The sequence below is a fragment of the Anomaloglossus baeobatrachus genome, chromosome 1 (assembly GCF_048569485.1).
Source record: "Anomaloglossus baeobatrachus isolate aAnoBae1 chromosome 1, aAnoBae1.hap1, whole genome shotgun sequence".
Classification (NCBI taxonomy): domain Eukaryota; kingdom Metazoa; phylum Chordata; class Amphibia; order Anura; family Aromobatidae; genus Anomaloglossus; species Anomaloglossus baeobatrachus.
The window spans coordinates 224,727,157-224,754,889 of record NC_134353.1 but is presented as its reverse complement, the minus strand read 5'-3'; the positions used below and the strand labels follow the sequence as shown (position 1 = coordinate 224,754,889).

The 27,733-nt window shown below is 45.8% G+C and overlaps 1 protein-coding gene across 1 annotated transcript in view; it reads left to right on the top strand.

The window, feature by feature from the left end:
- The window catches only part of ELMOD2 (ELMO domain containing 2), a 42,363-nt gene that overhangs the window by 3,989 nt on the left and 10,641 nt on the right, over window positions 1–27,733 (top strand). Inside the window, exons 2-8 of the mRNA XM_075348386.1 lie at window positions 6,181–6,326; window positions 12,050–12,078; window positions 14,743–14,840; window positions 14,955–15,084; window positions 16,847–16,980; window positions 24,592–24,660; window positions 25,812–25,945. Coding sequence (XP_075204501.1) covers window positions 6,182–6,326; window positions 12,050–12,078; window positions 14,743–14,840; window positions 14,955–15,084; window positions 16,847–16,980; window positions 24,592–24,660; window positions 25,812–25,945 — 739 coding nt within the window. The 5' untranslated portion in view covers window position 6,181. The remainder of the gene's footprint in view (window positions 1–6,180; window positions 6,327–12,049; window positions 12,079–14,742; window positions 14,841–14,954; window positions 15,085–16,846; window positions 16,981–24,591; window positions 24,661–25,811; window positions 25,946–27,733) is intronic.

Here is a 27,733-nt window from a genome sequence, read left to right as displayed (position 1 = left end):
CTGCTGGGGGTAATTCTGGAGATGCATTCCCTCACAGAGCCCCCACTTCTGCAGCATGTCTCACATCAGAGCAAGGCTGCAAGGCTGTTCTTAATATGCACTGCATGTAGACTCGTACTGCCTGTACTGAGCACACAAACACAGTGGTCCCTCAGCCTGGAGGCTCATCAGTGGTCCCTCCAGCTGCTCCGGTGGTGCTGAGCATGCATTAGCCCCCTTCTCAGGGCGCTTCGGCTGCTACGGCTCGCTCAGCAAAGCTCTCAGAGGACTCTTCATCTCAGACCCCGTCCTCCTAAAATGGAGACGCAGGGTTCCCTGTCCTTCCCCGTCCCGCAGCTCTGATTCACGAGCTGACTCACTGGACGAGGAGGATGTCTTACTGGGGGCTCGGACGCTACTTAATGTACCATTGATCTGTCCGAAGGTGATGCAGATGCTAATGATTTGATTGCGTCCATTATATTTGTACTGGACCTCAATCCGCCTGTATCAGGGGAGTATCCCCCTCTGGCAGAAAGGCATCAGTATACCTTAAAGAGAACAAGGAGTGTGTTCCTCAACCACTCCAGGTCTCAGCCCACTGTGACTAAGCCCAGAGCCTGTCCTGACAAACGCTTCCCAAAGCGTGGTTCTGATGACTGTTTCCCCCTTCCACCAGAGGTGGTCAAGGAGTGGGCTCATTTACCAAGGGTGGTCTCTCCGGTGTCTAGTATTTCAGCCCGGATAGTTGTATCAGTGGCTGACGGCACCTCTCTAAGGATCCCATTGTACATTAATTCTGTACTGGACCTCAATCCGCCAGTATCAGAGGAGCAACCCTCTCTGGCAAAAAGGCACCAGTTTACCTTGCCTAAGAGAACAAGGAAGTGTGTTCCTTAACCACTCCAGTTTTCAGGCCACTGTGACCAAGCCCAGGGTCTGCTCTGGCAAACGCTTCCCAAAGCGTGGTTCTGATGACAGTCTTCCCCTTCCACCAGAGGTGGTCAAAGAGTGGGCTCATTCACCAAAGGTGGTCCCTCCGGTGTTTAGATTCTCAGCCCGGACCGTTGTATCAGTGGCTGATGTCTCCTCACTTGCGGCTTTGCTGTCCGCCAGGTTGTCCTTCTGGCAAATCTGTATGGAGGCGGCAGGGGCCTCGTTCTCCCCAGCTTTTGCAGCAGTGCGGCTTTCAAGGCCATCTCTGCTTCTCTAGACGAGATGCATTCCCTCACAGGGACTCTTTGCCCGAAATGGTTGCCTTAACTTCCAGACTTCAGTCTTTTCGTCCTATGCCATGTCTGCCATGCTGGAGACTCTCACCGCACTGCGGTGGCCTCGGCTAATTTCCTCGCTATCCGCAGGCTCCTGTGGCTTCGGAAGTGGAAGGCGGATGCTTCTAAAGAAGTTCCTTGCTGGGCTCCCTTTTGCAGGGACCAGACTATTCGGGAACAACTGGATGAAATTATTAAGGAAGCTCTTGGCGGGAAGAGTTCTTCCATGCCACAAACCTAACCAGGTAACCTGTCCAGGGCGGGAATCAGTCGAGGTTTCGTTCTTTTCGTTCCTCCATCTGATCGTTCTCTAAGCCCTCGGCCTCGTCCCTCAGCCAAGGATCGTAAACCCAAATGGCGCACGAGAAGACCGCAGGAGATGCTGCCACTAAGTCAGCCTCCTCCTGGCTATCTGGCCACGCCAGCAACGTCCTTGGTCGGTGGCAGGCTCTCCCACTTTGGCGACGTATGGTTTTAACACGTCTCCGATCAGTGGGGGCGAGATACCATCTCCCACGGCTACAGGATAGAATTCTATCCAGCCCGCCAAACAGATTTTTTTCTGTCAACTCCCCCCTGCTGCAAGGCCGCCGCCTTCTCACAGGCTGTGGCATTCTTGCAGGCCACTGGAGTAATTGTACCGGTTCCCGACTGGGAACGGTTCTGAGATTTCTGCTTAAATCCATTCCTAGTACCCGAAGAGGGCGGTGCCTTCCGACCTGGTTCTCAAGCATGTTCAGGTGCGGCATTTTCGCATGGAGTCTCTGCGATCAATTAATGACCCAAGGAGATTCCCTAGCATCCATCGACATCAGAGATGCCTATCTGCATGTGCCAATCGCAGTTTCACACCAGCGTTGGCTACGTTTTGCAATCAGAGTGGTCCAATTCGTGGCTCTTCCCTTGGGGTTAGCCACGGCCCCTCGAGTATTCTCAAGGTCGGGGCAGCTGTGATTGCGGTCCTGCACCTCTAGGGGTTGGCAGTGATCCTTTTTGTCCTGGACAGCCGTCTAGTCTGGGCTTCATCCAGTGCAAACTGTTAGCGGAGTGCCTCGCTCACTCTCGCCTCTCTAACCAATTCGGGTGGTTTGTCATTCTGTCCAAGTCCACTCTCACTTCGACCCAGCCTAATACAGGTGCTGGATCAGATGGTGGTGTCAATGGAAGCGATTCCCTTGCCCAGTTCCATCTGCGTCCTCTGCGGCTGGATATTTTCCGCTGTTGGAACAAGCGGACTCCCTTCACGGGGTGGTGGCTTCGCCACAGTCCAGGGACTCGTTTCAGTGGTGGCTTCGGCCCCTCTGTCTCAGGGACGCTCCTTCCTGGCTCCGTCCCGGGTGATCCTCACCAAGATGCTAGCCTATCCGGCTGGGGAGCAGTATATCTCCACCATGGAGCGCAGGGTACTTGGACTCTGTCCGAATCAGCCCTCTGGATCAATGTGCTGGAAATCGGAGCTGTGTTTCTAGCTCTCTAAGCCTTTCACCATCTGTTGGCGGCCAGGCACATGCGAGTCCAGTCAGACAACGCTACAGCGTTTGCCTACATTAACCTCCAGGGCGGGACACTCAGCCGCCTGGCAATGTTGGAAGTTCATCGCATTCTTCAGTGGACGGAGGACTCCTAGTCCACCATATCCGCAGCCCACATCCCAGACGTGGAAAACTGGGAGGCAGATTGTCTCCGCCGTCAAACCGTGGCTCCACAATCCTCAGGTTTTTGCGGGAGACGCACTGGTTCAAGTTTGGTCCCAGCTTCGTCTGTATTACGTGTTTCACCCTCTAGTTCTTGCCCAGAGTCCTGCGCAAGATAAGACAGGAGGGCCGTTGGGTCATTCTCATTACTCCAGACTGACCCAGGCAAGCTTGGTACCCTGACCTGCTCCGTCTGTCCGTAGAGGTGCCATGGCATCTCCCGGACTGTCCAGACCTTCTCTCACGAGGTCCGTCTTTCCGCCAGAACCTGCGGCTCTCAGATTGACGGCGTGGCGTTTGAGTCATGGATCTTGACGACTTCTTGTATCCCTCCTGAAGTCATTTCCACTATGACTCGAGCTCGGAAGTATCCTTTGGCCTTTTGGCCTTGCCGACCCTCCTGTCCCTTCTACAGTCCGGTCTGTCCGCCTTACCGGCGGCCCTTGGAGCCCCGGGACCTTGATTCGGTCCTCATGGCTTCCGGAAACCTCCCTTTGAGCCTCTTAGGGAGTTTTCTTGTTTAGTCTTTCACAGAAAGTGGTCTTTCTAGTGGCCATAACTTCTCTCAAGAGAGTCTCTGTTTTGGCTGCACTCTCTTCGGAGTCCTCCCTTCATCAAGACAAGGTGGTTCTCCGTCCGACTCCGGACTTTTCTCCCTAAGGTGGTTGCTGCTTCCACCTTAACCGGGGCATTATCCCTGCCTTCCTTTTGTCCGGCTCCTGATCATCGCTTTGAAAGGGCGTTGCATACTCTGGATCTGGTGCGGGCGCTCCGGATCTATGTGTCTCGCACCGCTGTTCTTAGGCGGTGCACCTCTCTTTTGTGCTGACCGCTGGTCAGCGTAAGGGCCTCTCGGCATTTAAGCCGACCCTGGCTCGTTGGTTTAGATCGGCCATTTCCGATACCTACCAGTGTACTCAAGTGCCTCTCCCGCTGGGGATCAAGGCACACTTGACCAGAGCTGTCGGTGCCTTTTAGGCTTTCAGGCCCAGGCTACGGATCAGCAGGTCTGTCAGACTGCCACTTGGACTAGTCTGCATATCTTTTCGAAGCACTACCAAGTGCATGCTCTTGCTTCGGCAGATGTGAGCTTGGGCAGACGCATCCTTCAGGCGACTGTCGCCCATTTGTGAAGTTAGATTTCGCCTACTTCTCAGTTTTTCTGTTTATTCCCACCCATGGACTGCTTTAGAACGTCCCATGGTCTGGGTCTCCCATAAGGAACGATGAAGAAAAAGAGAATTTTGTTACTTACCGTAAATTCTTTTTCTTATAGTTCCGACATGGGAGACCCAGCACCCTCCCTGTTGCCTGTTGGCAGGTTTCTTGTTCCGTGTGTTATCACCGGCGGTTGTTGTAGACAGAGGTTCCGGTTGTTCCGGGTTTTGCTCTGTCTCTACTTGTGGGTGGATGTCCTCCTTCAGCTTTTGCACTAAACTGGCTAGGACTGGCTACCAGGGGGTGTATATGCTAGGAGGGAGGAGCTACACGTTTGAGTGTAGTACTTTGTGTGTCCTCCGGAGGCAGTAGCTATACACCCATGGTCTGGGTCTCCCATGTCGGAACTATAAGAAAAAGAATTTACGGTAAGTAACAAAATTCTCTTTTTTACTGCTGCAGTGGTGCTTCTAATCTTGAGACGCCCCCTGTTCTATACTCGCCCTCCGGCGTCTTCATCTGTTTTCAGTGGCGCTCCTGTCAGTCCCCCTAAAGTTGTGACCTGGCTGCTCCAGTGTTTCAGGGAGTGCACCGTAGGTATATAAGTCTATGAGAGCCTTGTTCTGGCTCTCATAGACTTGTATTGAGCACTTGTCCCGTAACTGCTAACTTCCGACCAGAAGTTGCAGTCACAAGATGGCATCAGTAAAAGGTGAAGACGCTTGGTGAGTATAAGGCTAAGTGCCCACAGGAGTTTGTACCTGCGGATTTATCCGCAGGTTTCCTGCAGCTGGAATCCGCAGCTATTTTTAGGTGCGGTAGTACAGCGAAATATCTGCGGTAAACCTGCGGGCAGTCGTGCGGCTTACCTGCAGAAGTCCCGGCCTCTATCTCCATAATGGAGGGCCGGGATGTCCGCAGGTTATTCCGCAGGAATAATTGACATGCAGTTATGTGCGGCTGTGGGACATCCACAGCATATTCCGCAGCTGCACATACCGCAGCATGGACACAGCACTCCACATGTCACAAAGGATAACATGGGCAGTGTCTGTACATGCTGAAACCTGCGGATTTATCTAGAAAATCCTCGGATTTTCCGCAGATAAACCTGCAAGTTTAATCTCCTGTGGGCACATAGCCTAAGGGGTACTTTGCACGTTTCGACATCGCTATTGCGATATCGTCGGGGTCAAATCGAAAGTGACGCACATCCGGTGCCGGTAACGACGTCGCAACTTGTAAAGCCTAGGAGAGAAGATGAACGAGCGTGAAACAGTCAAAAATCGCTGATCTGTGTCACGCCGGTTATTTTCATAATGTCGGTGCGTCCGCAGGTACGATGTTGTTTGTCGGTCCTTCAGCGCCACACATCGCTGTGTGTAAACCCGCAGGAGCGACAAACATCTCCTTACCTGCGTCCACCGGCTATGCGGAAGGAAGGAGGTGGACGGAATATTTACATCCCGCTCATCTCCGCCCCTCCGCTTCTATTGGCCGGCCGATTAGTGACGCCGAACACACCGCCTCCTTGAAGCAGGGATTCTTCGTCAGTCACAGCGACGTCGCAGGGCAGGTAAGTGCGTGTGAAGCTGCCGTAGCGATAATGTTCACTACGGCAGTTATCACAAGATATCACATCTGCGACGGGGGCGGGTGTTATCGTGCTGGACATCGCTATCATCGGCTAGCGATGCCGCAGCGTGCAAAGTACCCCTAAAACCAGGAGCAGGGGACCTAGGTTAAAGGCACTGGGAAATAAACCCTGCAGTGGGTGCCGTAAATAATCCCTGTTGTCAGCAAGCTTCAGCACTCCAGCTATTGTGTAACCACCACCATGCATTCCCTGGCAGCCACAGGCAGACAGCTATAGGGCATGTTGGTAGTCTCCGTTTCACAACACCTGGAGTGCCACTGGTTACTTAACCCCTTAGTTCCTATGTAAGCTGATTCAAATATTTTACAATTATGCTCTTTGTTATACCGTCTTATTGTGTAATTATTGGCTGTATTTCCCCAATCATAGTTCTGTATCTGAACATGTGTTTGCAAACATTAATTATTTCTTTCTCTTTTAGGATGCTTCTCTATATCTGGCAATATTTCTACAGCAATTACTTTAGATTTTGGCTGAAATGGTTCCTAAGGCGAATAGATGGAAAATGTGAGCTACAGAGGATTTGTGACGGCTCCAAGGATGGTGCTCGAAGGACACATAGGATAGGTGTAGTCTCTTATGCGGTTTTATTTTGCTACTTTTTAAGTTTTGAGCAAAACTTACATTAGTATCCTAAGCTTTAAGTAGAGAGCTTAGACGCACAGCAAAATGAACTAATACCTACACAGTCATGGCCGAAAGTGTTTGCACCCTTGAAATTGTTACAGAGCATGAAGCACTTCTCCCAGAAAATTATTACAGTTACACACTTTTTATTTCCTTTATGTGTATTGGAACAACACCAAAAATGGACCAGTCTAAATTGTTGTAATACAGATAATAAGCTGCACACTAACATCTATAAAAATATAAACATGAAAAATGGTAAAGCATTACTGCTATAGGGATACTATGAACAATAAACTACGTACAGTCTCTGAAAGAAGTTCTATCGCTTTTCCATGTTATGTAAATAAAAGCTTATAACCTGACTTTAAATTCATCCATTGGTTTCATAAATTACTCTTTTGAAAGCTGAAACCCTCCCAAATTTGGTTTAGGTTATGAAAATAAAGTTTCTGCAAAGCTGAAATATTGATCATTTAATGAACACAGAAAGGTCAGATTTTGGCAAGACAAAGTTTTGTCACCCACAGAAAGTAATGTGAAATTCAAACAAATAATTAACTTCTAATATAAAGATATGTTTCATTACATTGGTGAATGAAGTTGTGGTGCTATTAGAGCCATATTTAATATTTTGTGTGACTTCCATGAGCTTGAAGGACTGCATCCATGCGGTTCAACAATGATTTATACAGTTTATTGATGAAGTCATCAGGAATAGCAAAGTATGCAGTCTTACATGCCTCCCAGAGTTCATCTAGATTCTTTGGTTTTGTCTTCCAAGCTTCCTCTTTCATCCTATACCAAACATGCTCAATGATGTTCATGTCTGGTGACTGGGCTGGCCAGTCCTTGAGCACCTTGATCTTTTTTGCCAGGAGGAACTTTGTTGTATAGATGGATGTATGAGATGAAGCACCATCCTGCTGAAGAATTTGACCCCTTTTATGATTGGGAAAGTAAGAGGTAGCTAATACTTCTTGATATTTTAGGCTACTGATATTGCCTTCCACCTTGAAAATGTTTCCCACACACCCATACTGAATGTAACCCCAGACAATGATCTTTCCACCACCAAACGTAACTGTTTTCTGAATCCATACGGGCTCCAGTAGGTCTCCTGCAGTATTTGCAGCGGCTGTGGTGTAATTCAACTGAAGATTCATCAGAGAAATCCACCTTCTGACACTTTTCCAGCGTCCATCTGTTTAGCAGGCTGTGGGACTTGGCAAATGCCACACGGTTTTTTAATTGCCTTTTTTTAATGCTGGCTTCTCGGCACTGATTCGTCCATGAAGGCCATTTTGAGACAGAATCCTACAAACTGTTCTAGTTGACACAGGGACTTGAGGTGACCAGGCCTTTTGGAGCTCTGCTGCAGTGGAAGAGGGGCTGGCTTTGGATTTTCTAACCAACAAACGTTCCTCCTGAGCATTTGTCTTGCGGATTCTGCCGGACCTGGACTTTTCAAAAACATCTCCAGTCTCTTCAAATCTTTTTTTAATTCTTTGTACTTGACGCTGAGACAAAAAATGCCATCCACCTCTGCAGTGGATCTGGTCTTCAGTCTCTTGATAATCAAGGCTTTGGTCGTAGTGTGAATTTTTGGCATGTTGTCAGAGGTCAAGTTGCAGTTCAATTGAAGGTCTGGGGTGTTGGGTTTCTTTTTATACACACCCACTAACCGATCATTTAGTGAGCACAGGTGAGGATGTAAACTAGGATTGGGTGCATTTTATGACAAGGCGACAAAACTTTTGTCTTGCCAAAATCTGACCTTTCTGTGTTCATTAAATGATCAATATTTCAGCTTTGCAGCAACTTTATTTTCATAACCTAAACCAAATTTGGGAGGGTTTCACCTTTCAAAAGAGTAATTTATAAAACCAATGGATGAATTTAAAGTCAGGTTATAAGCTTTTATTTACATAACATGGATAAGCGACAGAACTTCTGTCAGGGACTGTAGCTATCTGGAAAAAATGAAATACATGAGAAATGGTATTTCATTTTTTCCTGATAGCTAAATGTATTTTTCATTGTTCATAGTATCCCTATAGCAGTAATGCTTTACCATTTTTCATGTTTATATTTTTATAGTGGTTAGTGTGCAGCTTATTACCTGTATTATAGTCATGTAATTTTAGGCTAGCACCTAATTCACACACATAGGTGTTCCAGTCAGTCTTTTTCCTGATCGGTCTAATTTATTGGCACCTTTCCAAAGATTGTGGGGAATATCTTTTTTTTTTTTTTCTTTTTCAAGCATGCGATGCTCATTCATACTTGCCTCTGGCAAGTAACTGGTTTTTACTCCTCCATCTGAGAGCAGCATAATGTAGAGACAGAGACCCTGATTCCAGGGATGTGTCACTCACTGAGCTGTTTGCTGTCTTTTTTATTAAAATCAATGGTTTCTCTGCTGCAGATCTAGCAGTTATTGGAATGTTGCGCTCTATAACCCTGCCCACACCTTTGTCAGCTTTCTGCCCATATAAAGTGTACAGGGTCATTCCATGGTAACTGACGTTACATTCAGAAGCCAAAAACTGAGTTAATAATGGCTACAGACTGTTCTCTGAAGTCAGCCACAAAAATGAGTGAGTTTATATTGTACATTGCACTATTCTCAATAGATTTCAACACAGTTTGATTTGTCAACAATACCAATAAAATACAAAATACAATGTTATTACTTGGTAACCTACGTTTCGTTTTGTTCCTGCCTTCAAAGAACAGTCTGTAGCCATTATTAACTCCGCTTCTGGCGTCTGAATGTAACGTAAGTTACCATGGTATGACCCCACGCAGAAAGCTGCCAATCAGTGATGGGGCAGGGTTATACAGAGCTCATGAACTTTCTTTACTACCTGGCAGCATGCTAAGTAGTCCTCTAAAGATAATCTACTGCTGATTTAAACAGTGATTTTATCAAGGCTACACTAAACAGCCCAGTAAGGGATGCTTCACACATAGCGAGATCGCTACCGAAATCGCTGCTACGGCACGGTTTTGGTGATGCAACAGTGACCTCATTAGCGATCTCGCTGTGTGTGACACTGAGCAGCGATCTGGCCCCTGCTGCGAGATCGCTGCTCGTTACACACAGCCCTGGTTCGTTTTCTTCAAAGGCGCTCTCCCGCTGTGACACACAGATCGCTGTGTGTGACAGCGAGAGAGCGACGAATGAAGCGAGCAGGGAGCAGGAGCCGGCATCTGGCAGCTGCGGTAAGCTGTAACCAGAGTAAACATCGGGTAACCAAGGTGGTTACCCGATATTTACCTTAGTTACCAGCCTCTGCAGCTCTCACGTTGCCTGTGCTGCCGGCTCCGGCTCTCTGCACATGTAGCTGCAGTACACATCGGGTTAATTAACCCGATGTGTACTGTAGCTAGGAGAGCAAGGAGCCAGCGCTAAGCAGTGTGCGCGGCTCCCTGCTCTCTGCACATGTAGCTGCAGTCGCGGTTATGATCGCTGCTTCGGCTGCTGTGTTTGACAGCTAAGCAGCGATCATAACAGCAACTTACAAGGTCGCTGTTACGTCACAGAAAATGGTGACCGTCACACATAACTAGATCGCTAGCGGGATCGCTGCTGAGTCACGGTTTCTGTGACGCAGTAGCGATCCCGTTAGCGATCTTGTTATGTGTGACATCTACCAGCGATCAGGCCCCTGCTGTGAGATCTCTAGTCGTTGCAGAATGGTCCAGGCCATTTTCTTCAAAGGTGATGTCCTGCTGGGCAGGACACATCGCTGTGTTTGACACTATGTGACAGGGTCACAGTGACTGCTGAGATCGTTATACAGGTCGCTACTGTGACCTGTATTGTTCCTGCATCGCTGGTAAGATCTGACTGTGTGACCTCTCACCTGCGACCTCCCAGCGACTTACCTGCGATCCCTATCAGGTCGCATCGTTTTCGGGATCGCTGGTAAGTCGTTGTGTGTGACTGGGCCTTTAACCTGCCCACAAGAGGCTCTGTCTATAGACTGTGAGAAGCTGCAAATCACAGAGGGGGGATGTAGGACAAGTGGTTGGTGCCTGCTGGTCACAGCAATGATAAACTACTGGAGCTTAAACAAAGTAAACATCTGGACTTTGACACGAAAGGCATCAATGACTTTTGTATTTTATCCTTTACAGCATGTTGTCTTCAGATTACATAGCAAAACACTGCTGACAGATGCCATTTAATAGACATACTAAATTAGACACACAAATTACAGCAACAATTAGATGAGCAAGATGCTTGGTTGATTAAATATCTTAAGTTGCAGAAAAGCACTGCACTTTGATTGCTGTGTGCAACATGGTCGGGTCCTCGCGTTTATTCCTCCTCTGGCACATGCGTGGACTCCGGCGCCATTTTAATGAACACCTGAGTACTGTGACAATGCGCACGTGTGGCCAACAATGGCATCGCGGTGCGATATTCAAATACAGAAAAGAGGGCAAGCCACAGGACACCGGAGGAGGAATAAACGCGAGGAGCCAACAAATAAAGACTCACACCCCCCCCCACGTTGCACAATCAATCTAAGTGCGGTGTTTTTCTGCAACTTTGATTAAAGATACTTAATCAACCAAGCATTGTATCTTTCTATAGCAGGTATGCGTGTAGTCAGCATCTTACTGCCTGTATGGCGCTGCCTTTACCTGATACAGAAAAATCCTGCTGGTTGGTTCTCTTTAAGACAGTATTCATAAAAAGGAGGATGTCACATATTAAAGTACATACACCATGGTATGAATAAGACCTCACCTATAAGGGATGCACCTAATACGGGTTTCGCATCCATCTCCTGAGCCCCATATAGTATAATGCCACCCATTCTGGCCCTTACATAGTGTTTTGTTTCCCATTCTTTCCACCATATAGTGTATTGTCTCTCATACAGTGTATGGTCTCCCCTTCTCTATGCTGTATAGGCACCTAGAAGTGGGTGTTATATGGTATGGATGTAAAGTATTCTATCCAACATATTGTGCAATATCCCCCTCTCTGCCCCCTATATAGTATACTATTCTTCTTTCTACATGTTTCAACATGCATTTATATATGTCGGAGGCAGCACAATACAGTGGCGTCATGTCACCATTTACTATGTCCCTTGCTCCCGCTGGCTTCTGATGGGCCGGCAGCTTGTAGAGGTAATGTGGGGCGGTAGCCCGTGGTTCCCTGCTCCGCAATACTTTTCAGCTGGATTTGCTGGACGAGGACGCACATTCAGCTGAAACTAGCTGTGTTACCAATGGGCCCCCTCCGTCCCAGTAGTCTTCACAGTCTAGAACTGATTGATATGCCCCCATTCAGGGTTTCACAAAGAACCTGGGGCACACTGGGAATTCCCCGGCAGGCCAGCCCGAGCGTGTATAACATGTAATCTGGGAATAGCAGACTGCCAACAAGAGGCACCAGTAATTGTAGCCAGTGAGTGAAGATCACATCCATTAAGGGGTTACCTTGTATGTAACTAAGCCTAAAGCACCATAGATATATTAGTAACTCATCCATAGAAAAAGGATCCTGCTGAAGTTTAGTAACTAGAATGTTTTGACGAGTTTGAGTAAACTACTCAGCGTATATTGACTCATATAGCTCTGTCATGTATAATATTATATAATATTCTGCCTCTGAACTCTTTCTCTTTCTATCTTAGAGTATTCTTTGGAACACTCAAAAAGTAAGGTAAGAGCAAAATTCATCCAGAGGTATTGTCAGAAATAGAAAGCACGTAATATATCCATTATTCAGTGTAGAAAGCCTCTTTTCATATGCACTGTCACTGAGTTATGAGTTAATAGAAGGGGCTATTCATCCTTTGTTCACAGTGTAGGGTGGCTACAGAGAGCGTCTCTTGCTGTAGAGGACTTGTCCTGTCCTGCGTTACATAGGCAGCCCATCAAATTAAATGAATACCACGTAATACTTAAAGGGGTTGTCCAACCTTGTGATACTGATGACCTATCCGTAGAGCAGGTCATCAATATCAGATTGATTGTGGTGTTTGGTGTTACGGGGGCTTTACACGCAGCGACATCGCTGCCCGTGGTGTACAAAATCGCTAGTACCCGTCACACATACTTACCTTTTTAGCGACGTCGCTGTGGCCGGCGAACTGCCTCTTTTCTAAGCGGGCAGTTCGTGCGGCGTCACGCGGCAGGCATCCAAAAGATGCGGCGGGGCGGAGAGCAGCCGCATAAAAGTCACGCCCACCTCGTTGCTGGAGGACGCAGGTACAGTGTTGTTCATCGTTCCTGGGGTGTCACACGTAGCGATGTGTGCTGCCTCAAGAACCACGAACTACCTGCGTCCAGAACAAGGAATGACATTTGGGAAATGGACGACGTATCAACAATCAACGATTTGGTGAGTATTTTACATCATTAGCGGTCACTCGTACGTGTCACACGCAACGACGTCGCTAACGAGGCCAGATGTGCGTCACGAATTCCGTGACCCCAACGACATCTCGTTAGCGATGTCGTTGCGTGTAGCGGGGCCTTTAGACCTTGCCAATTTGACCAATTTCATATACCGTGTTTCCCTGAAAACAAGACCGGTTCTTATGTTGTTTTTTTACAATGAAACATGAGCTAGGGTTCATTTTCAGGGGATGTCTTTTTTTTTTTTTTTTTTTTTCTTTCATTAACAACAATCCACATTTATTCTTGAAAAAAGCCAAACATTTTATATGACAAATATAGTCATATTACATATTCACATTATGGAACATCAACATAACTCTCCAATCCCTGTGTGTAACAAGTGTCTGTCTGTCTCGCCCCTAACGTGCCCCTGACTGTATGTAGGGCTTATTTTTGGAGTAAGACTTGAATTTCAAGCTTACTCCTAAGATCTTGTAAAATCATGCTAGGGCTTATTATTGAGGTAGGTCTTATTTTCGGGGAAACACGGTAAATGATATAAGTCTTCAATATCACAGGACTGAAAAAACGTCTTTTGCCTGTGGTTGTGCCACGGATTAACTAGACACTTACTGACAGGCATTCACACAAATTCCAGCAAACTGCAGCTTGACCCATCATTGGGATACTGTGTAAGGGTACCGTCACACTTTAGCGACGCACCAGCGATCCCACCAGCGATCTGATTTGGTCAGGATCGCTGGTGCGTCGCGACATGGTCGCTGGTGAGCTGTCAAACAGGCAGATCTTACCAGCGACCAGTGACCAGCCCCCAGCCAGCAGCGACGCGTGGAAGCGATGCTGCGCTTGCAGGGAGGTGGCGTCTGGAAGCTGCGGACACTGGTAACCACGGTAAACATTGGGTATGGTTACCCAATATTTACCTTGGTTACCAGCGCACACCGCTTAGTGCTGGCTCCCTGCACTCGTAGCCACAGTACACATCGGGTTAATAAGCAAACCTTTGCTTATTTACCAGATGTGTGATCCGGCTACGTGTGCAGGGAGCCGGCACTGGCAGCATGAGAGCGGCGGACGCTAGTAACTAAGGTAAATATCGGGTAACCACCTAGGTTACCCGATGTTTACCTTGGTTACAGCTTACCGCAGGCTGCCAGACGACGGCTCCCTGCACATTCAGATTGTTGCTCTCTCGCTGTCACACACAGCGATGTGTGTTTAACAGCGGGAGAGCAACAATAAAAAAAAATGAACCAGCAGTGTGTGCATCGAGCGGCGATCTCACAGCAGGGGCCAGATCGCTGCTCAGTGTCACACACTGCGAGATCGCTAATGAGGTCACTGCTGCGGCACAAAAACCGTGACTCAGCAGCGATCTCGCTATGTGAGAAGTACCCCTAATTGTCAAGTGTGAATACTGTTAATCATGAGATAGATAAGTCATGCAGATTCCTCTGATCACTTCTGTACGCGGGGCCTTTTGACTAGTCACCAATTTGGACATTTTGGGTTTTCAATATGTAAGATCCTTTGTTATTCTTGTGAGATAAGTTGTAGCGTGTCACTCTCACAACATAGATTCTGTAGTGGAATCACTGGAAATATTGTGCATGGATTATTAGCTGCATTTATGGAACAAGTGGGTGCTAGTGATTACTTATGCGCTCTTATAGTATAACTTAAATGAGTAGTTCCTAGCTATCTGGTGGCCAAGATTGAGGAGGAAGCGATAATTGACACCAAAGGTACTCACGAGAGATAGGAGGGCTGGCAAATCATGCTCTTCAAGAATCTTTAGATCCCACTTAAGCATTGCATACTTCGTGAGCCGACCGGTTATGGCAGATCTATCCTCAGACTTATATATGGCCGCTTTTTCAGTCCTGAAATTTAAAATCCCGGCTGTTTGATAATATCTTTATGTTGCCTTACTCATTAAATACTAATCTTCCAATTTCAACAGATGCAGAGATGTTCTGTTAATATTGTTGAAAATGAAGTTGACAGATATGTGGCAGATATTGTAGAAGAAAAGAAAATCAATGTGGAAAAAGATAAAAGGTTTGTAGCCTTTACTTACCGCACATACTGGAGAGACAATTGGAATTATATTAAATCTCATATTCGAAAAAACTAATCTTTGGCTTAGTTAAAAATGTTTGCCTTTTCTTTCAGGATTCAGATAAACCTAAGGATATGCTTATTACAGATCTCTGGTTATAAGAAGCTCTATTCGGACGTGGAGAGTGTAAGGAAACAGCCATATGACTCTGACAATCCTCAGCATGAGCAGCAGCTGCTGGAAGTGAGTGATCTAAGTCTTCTTTCTGAGCAAGCCAGCATGCTCTGTTACGCCTCTTTCACACGTCCGTGAAAATCACGCACGTTTTTCATGGACGCGTTAAAGGTTCGTATTGTCCTCCGTGTGCCATGTTTATGGCACTCGTGTGTTCTCCGTGTGCTATCCGTGATCACACACGGAGAACGGGAACTTAATGCTCACCTGTCCCTGGCGTTGCTGTCCGTGGTTCTGATCTACGGTCTCTGGCCCTGCCGACTCCCCGCTGCTGCTTACGGCCCGCAGTGCAGTGAATATGTGAAGAGCATAATGAGCGGGGTCGGAAGCAAGTAACCGCAGCGGCAGAGACAGCAGGGCTGGAGAAGGTGAGTATAGAAATTCCTTTTAATTCACAGACGTGTGTTTTCTCCGGTGAATGTCACACAGATCACATCTGTGTGCGGTCCGTGTGACACCCCTGATGCCGGAGAATAACGGACATGTCTACGTGTGGAGCACACGTATGCTTCATACGGTCCATGACAAAACACGCACGTGAGCGCAGACCCGTTGATTTTAATGGGTCTACCTGTGCCCTGTGTTCAGTATGTGAGGAAACGGACCAAACACGTACCGGAGACACGGATGTGTGAAGGAGACGTTACAGAAATATTAGCAATCAAAGTATTTAACCCATGAGTTGATTTTCATTAAGTCCATGTGGGGGTTTTCAGACAGTTCTCACTGAAATCAAAGCCCAAACAACCACGTCAAGGTGTACCTTTAATTTGGATGGTCTCTAAACACTATTGCCCTACCTCTCTATGTCCCAAATTAGACCTCATCTGAATGGGGAGTGAAAAGTGGCCAGGCATAGCTGGCAACTAAAACCGTGTGTGGGAAAGATGGGTTCATAGGGTGCTGAGCATTGGAGGTGGCTGCACCCCCCAATATGCACTACAAAAAAAGAAAAAATAGGACCCATACACCTTTTAGTATTGAATTAATGTATAACTGCACAAGTCCTGCTATGTGGCCAATATACAGACATACATACACGGTGTGGCAGCACACTGCCATTAATAAGTACATGAATTCTAGTATTGTTATAAATGGAGTTCATGTATTCATTAATCGCAGTGTGCTGCTGCACAGTGTATGTATATGTCTGTATATTAGCCACATAGCAGATTTGTGCACCTTTTACATTCAATACTAAAGGTGTGCGAACAATATATATTTTCTTTGTTGTAGTTTTCACTTAGGGCGTGTTTATCGTTCCTTTGTGTGTTGCTGCCTACTCCTGATTGGTCAGCACCACACAGGGGAAAAAATGACACGCCCTCAGTGAAAACGCTGCTAACATCCACTTAGTGAAAACTAACTCATTAGCGGCCAAATACTTTGTGAATATCTCCGCAGCAAAGGGGCAAAATAAAAAAAAAAAAAAACGTTTCTTTCGTTCTTCAGTCACTACTATGTCCTAAAATTTGGTGAACGGTCCCGCAAAGCTGATACCAAAAAGAAGTTGCCAATTCTGGCGGAATAGCAGAACATTGAATATTATTACTGTGATTCAATAAAGCATTGACAGAATATAAATTGTTAGATTGTACAGCTTGTCTCCACTAGTGGTCGTCATCATCATACAGTGCTAGGTATAGCCTCAATTACAACTGGAAGCTCACCGTGTTTGCAATGAACACTACATAGAGGCTGAAGTAGAATTGCATGTTTTATGGAAATAAAGGAACCTTTTATTACCAATATAACTTTGTTTTATGTTCAGCTTTGGGACTTGTTAATGCCACACGAGAAGCTGAAGTCAAGGATCACTAAGCAGTGGGGCGATATTGGCTTTCAAGGTGATGATCCCAAGACAGATTTCCGTGGCATGGGCATTCTGGGACTGGCCAATTTACTGTAGGTTCATATATTTTCTGATTTTGTTTAATATTTGGGCAATTTTAATGTGCACCTCTAATCATTTAAAACTAATCTAGTGCAGAAGTGAGCACAGTATTTACTTTTCTAAGAAAAAAACCTTTAATAATGGATTCTGCAACACACACTAGACTGTAGATTGACTAGCCCAACACGGTGACTTTGGTCACGCATCTAAACATTGAGATTTTTTTGCATCTTTAGGCTATGTGCGCACGTTGCGTTTTTTTCCGCGGAAACACTGCATTTTGAACTGCAGTGTAACTGCATGCTTTCAGCTTCCCCGGCAAAGTCTATGAGAAAGCCGAAAAATCAATGCACACGCTGCATTTGTAAACGCAGCGTTTTGGATGCCCAAAATCACTGCGGAAAAAAAAGCAGCATGTCACTTCTTTTGTGCGTTGTAACTGCGTTCTCCACCCATTGAAATTAATGATGTGGGTCAGAACGCAACCAAAATGCACTTGAACTGCATTTTTGTTGCGTTCTGCATGTTTTTTTGACCAGGAAAACGCAGGTCTTTTCAGTCTCTGTCAATGTCCCGTCAATTTCTGTCTGTGGATGTCGGTGAATCTCCCTCTGTCTGTCTGTCGGTCGGTCTCTTTCTCTGTCAGTTGGTCACTCTGTCTGTCTCGCTCTCTCTGTCGATTGGTCTCTCTGTCTGTCCCTCTCTCTGTCCGTCGGTCAGTCTCTCCCCCTAATGTTGGGATGTGGCGGTGAAGATGATAATCAGGACGCCACACACAGACAGAGCCGCGGTATGACAATGAAGTTGGGTGAAGTTCACCCGAGTTCATTCTCATCGCGCAACTCTGTCTGTGTCGGTTGTCAGCCGGTATGTAGCAGAGCTGAATTGCCGGGGGAACGCACTGTCAAAAATGCATGCAAAACGCATGGAAAAAGCATCTAAAATGCATGCGTTGTAGATGCATTTTATTTTATAAACGTAGTGTCCAGTCTGCCAGAGGGTGCGTTCTTTTCCGCACTGCAGAGAACGCAACGTGCGCACATAGCCTTAAAGGTGTACAATTTGGCTGTGAAAAAGAAAACCAGACATGTAGAAAACTAGTTTCACTCATACATGACTTGTATTGAGGATTATGGTGGCAAAGTTCTGTGCAACTTGCGACCAAGATATCTAGTAGTAGTTGATTATTTTTTTGTTTGTTTTACAATTGTCATGTCCTTGGATCTGATGCCACAATGCAACATTGTGATGTTCATGGCATTTGACCTGTCATTGTGTAACTATTGCCTAAAAATAATTCAGTCTTTATTTAGAAATATTTTAAAATATCTTTACAGGAGTGCTTAGTAGAGAACCCTTTTGGTGGACACCATATTTTTTTTTAACTTTTTATTGTAACTGATGGCTCTTTTGAAGCAAATGTGGGTCACATGATCAAATTTCCACTTCCCATTTACACTGAGATCACAGTAAATATATGAAAGGAGTTGTCAACTACTTGGACAACCCCTTCTCAATCCATATGTTTTTCATTAGACGGCAGACTAGTCGGGGCAAAGAAACGCCCTTGCGACTAGTCCCAACACTTATTATATACCTATAGCATAGGTAAAACCAACCTAAGTTTTAAACCCTTTTTTTTATACTTTGCTCTCACACTATTATTAGACAGAGATGGTTAGGCAGGGATTTTTAGCCCACTCATGTCCCTGCTGTTAGGTTAGAAGAAAGGGGAGCCAGCACGATCGGAGAGTGGCATGCATCATGTAAAAAGTGCAAATTCACGGATTTATTCCAACTGTACTATAATACAAAATGAGATTTTTAGCAAATAGTTGATCAATTCTTTGAGCCGCCCCTGCCACTTCATGGCAAATCTCAATAGGTGGGACCTACTGTATATTATGTATTTCATGTGCCATGCGGCCTCCTAGATAAATAGATTAAAAGCAGAACCATATTGAAGCACACATACCTGTAACCTGTATATAACCGCTTCTATGTCGCAAAAAGAGGCAACTGCAGCCCAGGTCCCAGCATGTACAGCAGACGCCACACACGCCAGTACAATATCAGAACTGACCTTTACAGTGCCAGACCACTGGCATTTATCTAGGAGGCCGCATGGCACATGAAAAACATAAGAGTAGGACCCCCCTATTGAGACTTGCCGTTAAGTGGCAGGGGTGGCTCAAAGAATTGATCAATTTTTTGCTAAAAATCTCATTTTGTATTATTTTACAGTTGGAATAAATCCGTGAATTTGCACTTTTTATATGATGCATGCCACTCTCAGATCGTGCTGGCTGCCCTTTCTCTATTAGGTTAGAAGGCATATGGGACCTGACAGGTTCCCTTTAAATGACCCAAAACAGCTTTGAAGTATATGTTACAACTAGAAGGTGGCCCGACTCTACGCATCGGGTATTCTAGAATTTACGTATTGTGTAGTTCATGTATGATTTTTGTTATATATATATATATATATATATATATATATATATATATATATATATATATATATATATATATATATATATATATATATATATATATATATATATATATATATATATATATATATATATATATATATATATATATATATATATATATATATATATATATATATATGATAGATAGATGTTGTTGTGTGTAGTTACCAAGTGTTTGTATAGGGCGCTGTACATGTTCTGGGTGTTGTCTGGGTGTGGCGGGGGGTGAGAGCGGTGTTGTATGTGTGTTGCGTTGTTTGTGGAGCGCTGTGTGTCTGTAGCGTTGTGTGTGTGTGTGTTGCGCGGTTTGTGTGGGTGTGGTGTGTTTTGGGGGGAGGTATGTTTTGTGCAATGTGTGTGTTGTGCGGTATGTGCGTATATTTATGTATGCCGCGGTGTTTGTGTGTTGGGTGTGGTGTGTGTGCGGCGTTGTCTGTGTGTGTGGGTGTCTGTGTATGGCGGTGTTTGTGGTTCCCAGTGTGTGTGTGGTGTGTTGTCTGTGTGTGTTGGGGTGAGGTGTGCACCTCCCATCGTGCTCCATCCCCCATGCTGCGCACCCCCCATCGTTCTCCATCCCCGATGCTGCGCACCCCCCATCGTGCTCCATCCCCCATGCTGCGCACTCCCCATCGTGCTCCATCCTCCATGCTGCGCACTCCCCATCGTGCTCCATCCCCCATGCTATAATAGTTATCCTATTATACTCAGAGAGGAGTATAATAGGAGGACTATAATAGGAGGAGTAGTCCTGGGGGGAGAGGAGTATAATGCCGGCTCCCTGCACATGTGTACCGGGAGCCGGTGTACGCTGGTAACTATGATACACATCGGGTAACTAAGGGACCTTAGTTACCCGATGTGTATAATGGTTACCAGCGTTCACCGGCTCCGTCAAGATCCCAGCAGCGCAAGGTTATGTCTGGGGATGCGTGCGGAGGGCCGGGGCGAGTGGCCAATCCATGCGGAGGGCGGGGCCAGGCCGAGGCGAGCAACCAATCCGTGGGGGGGCGGAGGAGAGGCGAGCGGCCAATCCGTGCGGGGGCGCGGGGCCATGGCGAGCCCAGCGGCCAGTCAGCTTTGTGTCACCGTAAGGACACAATTTTGGAGCAAGACAGACAGACAGAATAAGGCAATTATATATATAGATGCTTTATCGTCCATTGTATCTTGGACTAAAATGTTAGTTCCAGTTACAGTTTAAATAAGCAATTAAAATAATAATGTATAGTTAAAATGCCTACAAAGGTATTTTATGACTTCATGACCATTTCAATGTGCGAGTATTAAACACCCTGTAATCACCAACTACGAGGGCTCAAAACAACATATCTTGAATACACTACTCACAAAAGTTAAGGATATTTGGCTTTCAGGTGAAATTTATGGAAAACGTAAAGTTCCCGTTACAGTGATATTTTATCATGAAAGTAGGACATTTAAGTATAAGCGTGCTATGGTGATTTCCACATCTCAATTTATTGAAACATAAGTGTATACAAAAGGTATATCTCCCCCAAAAAATATGTAAATGTCTCAATAATTAGTTATATGGCCTTAAACATCAACTTCACCTTGACAACAACGTCTCATGCTGTTCTCAAGTGGAGTTATGGTCTGTGGAGGCGTTATACTCTTCTTGAAAGGTGGCTCTCAGGTCATTGAGATTCTGCGGTACAGAATTATGAGCCTCTACACGGCAACTCAGCTGATCCCATAAGTTTTCCATGGGATTCAAGTCTGGAGAAAGTGCAGGTCACTACATTTGAGCTGGGGCATTGCCATTCATGAAGACTAATTTAGGCCTGTGTTGTTCATGCAGCAGCACAATCACCAGATTCATGATGTTATTCAAGCAGTTTGGGCTTGTCACTGTACAATTCACAAGGAGTAGGACAGTTCTGTATTGATGAGATATATCTGACCACACAATAAGTCCACTACCAAAAGCTCATCTGGTGACAACAGTATGATGCATAGGGCTCTCCTTGATGACTCCAATATGGTTGGCTGTCATCATTTCTGCTCAGCATGAACAGACTTTAATCAGTGAACAGCAGTGAGGCTCAATTGGCCTTCGTCGATCAAGACGATGACGCCTGTGCCTGGTGGTGTGGTCTAGTACCCCTGCAGGTCGTTTAGCACGTCAACCACTTTGATGTAAATGGTTTCAAATGGCCTGACGTGACACTTTGGTGCATTCACCTCCCTTAAATGTGCCTGAAGTAGTGTGGCATCCATTATCCGGTTTAGACGGGCATTGTTCACAATGAAGCGGTTATCATTGTGGAATGTGGCCAAAGCGCATCCACTTCTATGTCTTTCTGTGACTCTTCAAGTCTCTAGCACGCTTTACACTCTACAATATATCTTACCTGCCTCCCGCGGCTCCAGCCGGCAATGTGGAAGGAAAGAGGTGGGCGGGATGTTTACGTCCCGCTCATCTCTGCCCCTCTGCTTCTATTGGCCGGCTGCCGCGTGACGTCGATGTGACGCCGAACGTCCCTCCCACTCCAGGAAGTGGACGTTCGCCGCCCACATCGAGGTCGTATGGACGGGTAAGTACGTGTGACGGGGGTTAATCGTTTGTGCGGCACGTTCAACAAATTGAACGTGCCACACATACGATGGAGGCGTTGCAAGTCGCATACGATATCGTATGCGAAATTGCAACGTGTAAAGCAGGCTTCTCTGTATCTCTGTTGCAACCTGCTGATTACACTCTGTGATACTCTAAGCTCAGTGGCCTCTTCCATTTGAGAACATCCTGCTTGAAGCCTCACAATGGAGAGGTACTCTTGACCAATTGTTAGGTTTCATCTTGGTCTCATGATGTTAATATGTGAACAGCATGGTGAGGACTGGTCACTCAAGATTTCATGTAGGGGTATCAGACTACAAGGAGCTGAATACAAAGTGCACGTTGTGTGTGTACGTATATAATATAATTTTTCTGGGTTTATACAGTCCTGGCTGTAGTACCCGGGCGTTGCCCGGGATAGTAACTGTCTCTCTGTCTTTCTCCCAGTCTCTGTGTGTCGCTGTCTGTCTGACTCTTTCCTTGTTTGTCTGTGTCTGTCTCTGTCTGTCTGTTTCTATCGCTCTGTCTGTCTTTGTTTCAGTCTATCTGTCTCTATCTCTGTGTCTTAGTGTCTTTCTGTCTCTCTCTATTGCTGTGTCTGTTGGTTGGTCTCTTTGCTTATCTCTTTGTCTGTCTGTTTCTTTCCCCGTCTGTCTCTATCGAGGTCTGTCTCTTTCTTCATCTATCTTTTGTCTTTCCCCGTCTGTCTCTCTTTCTCAGTCTCTCTCTTTCCCTGTCTGTGTCTCTCTTTCCCTGTCTGTGTCTCTTTCCCCGTCTGTGTCTCTCTTTCCCAGTCTGTGTCTCTCTTTCCCTGTCTGTGTCTCTTTCCCCGTCTGTGTCTCTCTTTCCCAGTCTGTGTCTCTCTTTCCCAGTCTGTGTCTCTCTCTCCCCGTCTGTGTCTCTCTCTCCCCGTCTGTGTCTCTCTCTCCCCGTCTGTCTCTCTCTTTCCCCGTCTGTCTCTCTCTTTCCCCGTCTGTCTCTCTCTTTCCCCGTCTGTCTCTCTCTTTCCCCGTCTGTCTCTCTCTTTCCCCGTCTGTCTCTCTCTTTCCCCGTCTGTCTCTCTCTTTCCCCGTCTGTCTCTCTCTTTCCCCGTCTCTCTCTCTTTCCCCGTCTGTCTCTCTCTTTCCCCGTCTGTCTCTCTCTTTCCCCGTCTGTCTCTCTCTTTCCCCGTCTGTCTCTCTCTTTCCCCGTCTGTCTCTCTCTTTCCCCGTCTGTCTCTCTCTTTCCCCGTCTGTCTCTCTCTTTCCCCGTCTGTCTCTCTCTTTCCCCGTCTGTCTCTCTCTTTCCCCGTCTGTCTCTCTCTTTCCCCGTCTGTCTCTCTCTTTCCCCGTCTGTCTCTCTCTTTCCCCGTCTGTGTCTCTCTCTCCCCGTCTGTCTCTCTCTTTCCCCGTCTGTCTCTCTCTCTCTCTTTCCCCGTCTGTCTGTCTCTCTCTCTCTTTCCCCGTCTGTCTGTCTCTCTCTCTCTTTCCCCGTCTGTCTGTCTCTCTCTCTTTCCCCGTCTGTGTGTCTCTCTCTCTTTCCCCGTCTGTCTGTCTCTCTCTCTTTCCCCGTCTGTGTGTCTCTCTCTCTTTCCCCGTCTGTCTGTCTCTCTCTCTTTCCCCGTCTGTCTGTCTCTCTCTCTTTCCCCGTCTGTCTGTCTCTCTCTCCCCGTCTGTGTGTGTCTCTCTCTCTCCCCGTCTGTGTGTGTCTCTCTCTCTCCCAGTCTGTGTGTGTCTCTCTCTCTCCCCGTCTGTGTGTGTCTCTCTCTCTCCCCGTCTGTCTCTCTCTTTCCCCGTCTGTGTCTCTCTCTCCCCGTCTGTCTCTCTCTTTCCCCGTCTGTCTCTCTCTCTCTCTTTCCCCGTCTGTCTGTCTCTCTCTCTCTTTCCCCGTCTGTCTGTCTCTCTCTCTCTTTCCCCGTCTGTCTGTCTCTCTCTCTCTTTCCCCGTCTGTCTGTCTCTCTCTCTTTCCCCGTCTGTCTGTCTCTCTCTCTTTCCCCGTCTGTCTGTCTCTCTCTCTTTCCCCGTCTGTCTGTCTCTCTCTCCCCGTCTGTGTGTGTCTCTCTCTCTCCCCGTCTGTGTGTGTCTCTCTCTCTCCCCGTCTGTGTGTGTCTCTCTCTCTCCCCGTCTGTGTCTCTTCTTTCCCCGTATATATACTAACTAATTTATACTAACAATGTCTTTTGTTCCTATAGCAACCAATCACAGCTGCTATTAAAACCAGTAGTTCCAGGCTCCATTTACTTTAATGGAGGCATCTTTTTTGGAGAGTAACTGTAAAGCGCGGGCTTAAATTTTCCTGTCAAAACATAGTCTACGATGTTCCCTGGGTCACATGAGGCGTGTGCAAAATTTCGTGATGGTAAATGCGACGGTGCGGATTCCTTTAGCGGACACGCACGCACGCATGCATACACTGAGCTTTATATATTAGATGTCTCTCATGAGCTGAAAATAAGATGTGAACAGACCATTATTCAGATAAGTTTATGTATTTTTGAACCCTAAATACTAATAGACCCTTGTACTTTAATATGTAATACCTTTCTGATTCATTTTTTTATGTTCTTGTAGGTATTTTAGTAGAAATTACATTGAGGAATCTCGTGTAATACTGTCTCATTCCAATCATCCCAAAATTGGGTAAGGCTATTAAAGAGTAACCTATTTTTTCAGATTCTGGTTTATATTGACACCTGTTGTAAAAATTAACCACAAACCATGGTTAATATCCATCCTTACCAAGAAATAATACGCATGTTCGTGGAGTAACCAGGGACATTCTGATCATTTGGTAACGTGACAAGTATGTTATTCGCTGGTCAGCTTCAAAGGGTTTCATTAGGACTTTAAAAAAAAATGATGGTTTAGGGTAGGTCATCAGTGTTTGATCAGTGGGTGTCAAACTTCTGAGATCTCTATCAGTCTGCACATTGAAGTTGCTTTGGGTTGTTTATACTGGCACAATGGGTTTTCGAAACAGGTAGTGCTTAGTATGCAGACAAAACTTGTCTTGCCTGTCTAAATAAAGAATGTTGTTGGTTAACCCTACTGCAGTCACTAAAGCACCACTCCAGCATTTATATATTTATTTATTTTTTTTTTCACTGCTGGAGTGGTGCTTTATATTGAAGTCCCCTACCCCTGTCTTATACTCACCCTCTGACATCTTGACCTGTTAACAACATTGTTCCCGTCCGTCTCCCTCAGTTTGTGACCTGCTCGGCAGCTTCAGTGTTTCATGGAGCGCGCTGTTGAGATAACTCAATACAAGTCTATGGGACCCTCTTTCTGGCTCTCACAGACTTGTATTGAGAACTTGTGATGTAACTTCTGACTTCAACTCAGACCTTATGGTAACAAGTTGGCATTGCATGACTGGAGCAATGGCGAAAAAAGGGGAAGTCGCCAATGAGTGAGTATAAGGCACCTCTCCAGCACGGAAAAACAACAAATAAAACAATCACTGGGAGTGGTGCTTTAAACATTGATTACCTACCCAAGAATCGATGATCATTGTTACAGTCTGAGAGGACCCCTTACATTTTTTGTATAGGTTTACGATATTTTAATTTGTGATTTTGATATATTATGGTTACAAAAGGATAATGGGGTACATTATAATCCCTCCCTCCACTACACATATTTCCCTTTAATGTTTTAGATGCATCACTTGAACGAATTCATTGTGGGGGTAATTTGGTGCTATTGATGGGGTTTGCAGACATCTAATAATTCTTCTTTTTGTAGCAATTGGATGCATTTGTGATAATTAATGAGGCTTTCTTTTATAGGTTTTCCTATGCTATTGTTGGCATCAATCTGACAGAAATGGCATACAGTTTACTCAAGAGTGGTGCTCTGAAGTCTCACCTGTACAATATGGTTCCTGGGTTCCCTGAGATTAAATGCTTTCATCGTTTTTTTTGTAAGTTGATTTTCTTATATACATAAAGTTATTTATCACTTAAGCATTGTATTCACTTGGAATATCCAGGCGGGCAGTTCCTTGTTGTGGAGCACAAGTAATGGGTTGGCAAACCCAATATCCATAAATTCTTAGAGACTAGCACTTAAAAATTATTCTTATTTGTATTTTATTTTCATTTCCATGATTTCAAATAGCAATATAATGCGTTTCAGCTTTCACCCCCAAGCCTTTCTCAAATGTTGGAAAAAAAGCCCTCTCACAGCCCATTGAGGACAATGACAAGTCATGGGGTTTAGAAAAATCACTTAAAAACCGCTTGAAAGACTCTTCCTCTAAAGGTGGTGTCACACATAGCGACGCAGCAGCGATCACGACCAGCGATCTGACCTCATCAGGATCGCTGCTGCGTCGTTACATGGTTGCTGGTGAGCTGTCAAACAGGCAGATCTCACCAGTGACCAGCCCCCAGCCAGCAGCGACGCGTGGAAGCGTAACTAAGGTAAATATCAGGTAACCAAGGAAAGCACTTCTCTTGGTTACCCGATATTTACTTTAGTTACTAGCGTCCGCCGCTCTCACGCTGCCAGTGCTGTCTCCCTGTTTCCTGCACTCCTAGCCAGAGTACACATCGGGTTAATTACCCGATGTGTACTCCAGCTACGTATGCAGGGAGCAGGGAGCCGGCACTGGCAGCGTGAGAGCGGCGGACACTAGTAACTAAGGTAAATATCGGGTAACCAAGGAAAGGGCTTCTTGGTTACCCGATGTTTACCGTGGTTACAGCTTACAGCAGGCTGCCAGATGCCTACTCCCTGCTCGCTTCAGTTCGTCGCTCTATCGCTGTCACACACAGCGATGTGTGCTTCACAGCGGGAGAGCAACGTCCAAAAAATGAAGCAGGACATTCAGCAACGAGCGGCGACCTCACAGCAGGGGCCAGGTTGTTGCTGGATGTCACACACAGTGACAGCGACGGGACGTCGCTGCTACGTCACAGAAAATGGTGACTTAGCTGCGACGTTGTCGTTGTTGCTATGTGTGACATCACCTTTAGTTTCTATTAAAAAAAAAAAAAACTACTTGCTACTCGAGCTTTTGATCATTTTGTATTAGGTACAGGTTTCCAAAAAACAGTGTTTGAAACAACTGACCGTAGCATTCTCCTGGGTTTTTCCCCTATGAAGTGTACTTCACATTACATTTAATACTTTACAATAGAAGTCAATGGGAAAGCCAAAAACGTTTGGTGTCATTTTAAGAATTTTTTGAGTTGTTTTCGTACTGCTGTATAGTCCTGTTTGCTGTTGCTGCTTCTAAGAAAGTGGTACAGAGAGTAAGGCTAAGTTCACACAGGTCTTTTTTGGTAAGTTTTTTTTTTTTTCCTGACCAAAACCTGATCTTGTGGGAGGAAATCTCCTTTGAGTCATCTGCGTTGTTGGTGTGTTTTTCATGCGTCTTTTAGTGGCGTTTTTGCTGCAGATTTGCTGCTTTTTTTTTTTTTTCTTTTTTGTACAAAATGGGTTGTATCAATGAAAAAACGCCGCAAATCTGCAGCAAAGAATTGACATGCTCATTCTTTAAAAACCTGACCAAAACGCAGGTATTTGACAAAACAGTCAGGAAAAAAAATGATGTTTGTGTGTGTGTATGCATGAGATTTCAGAAATCTCATAGACTTTGCTGGGACTGTTAAAAGTAGCTTTTTATTAGCATGGATTTATATAAAACCAAGACAAATCTGCAGCTAAAAAATTCAGCAAAAACTCCCTGTGTGAATATAGCCTA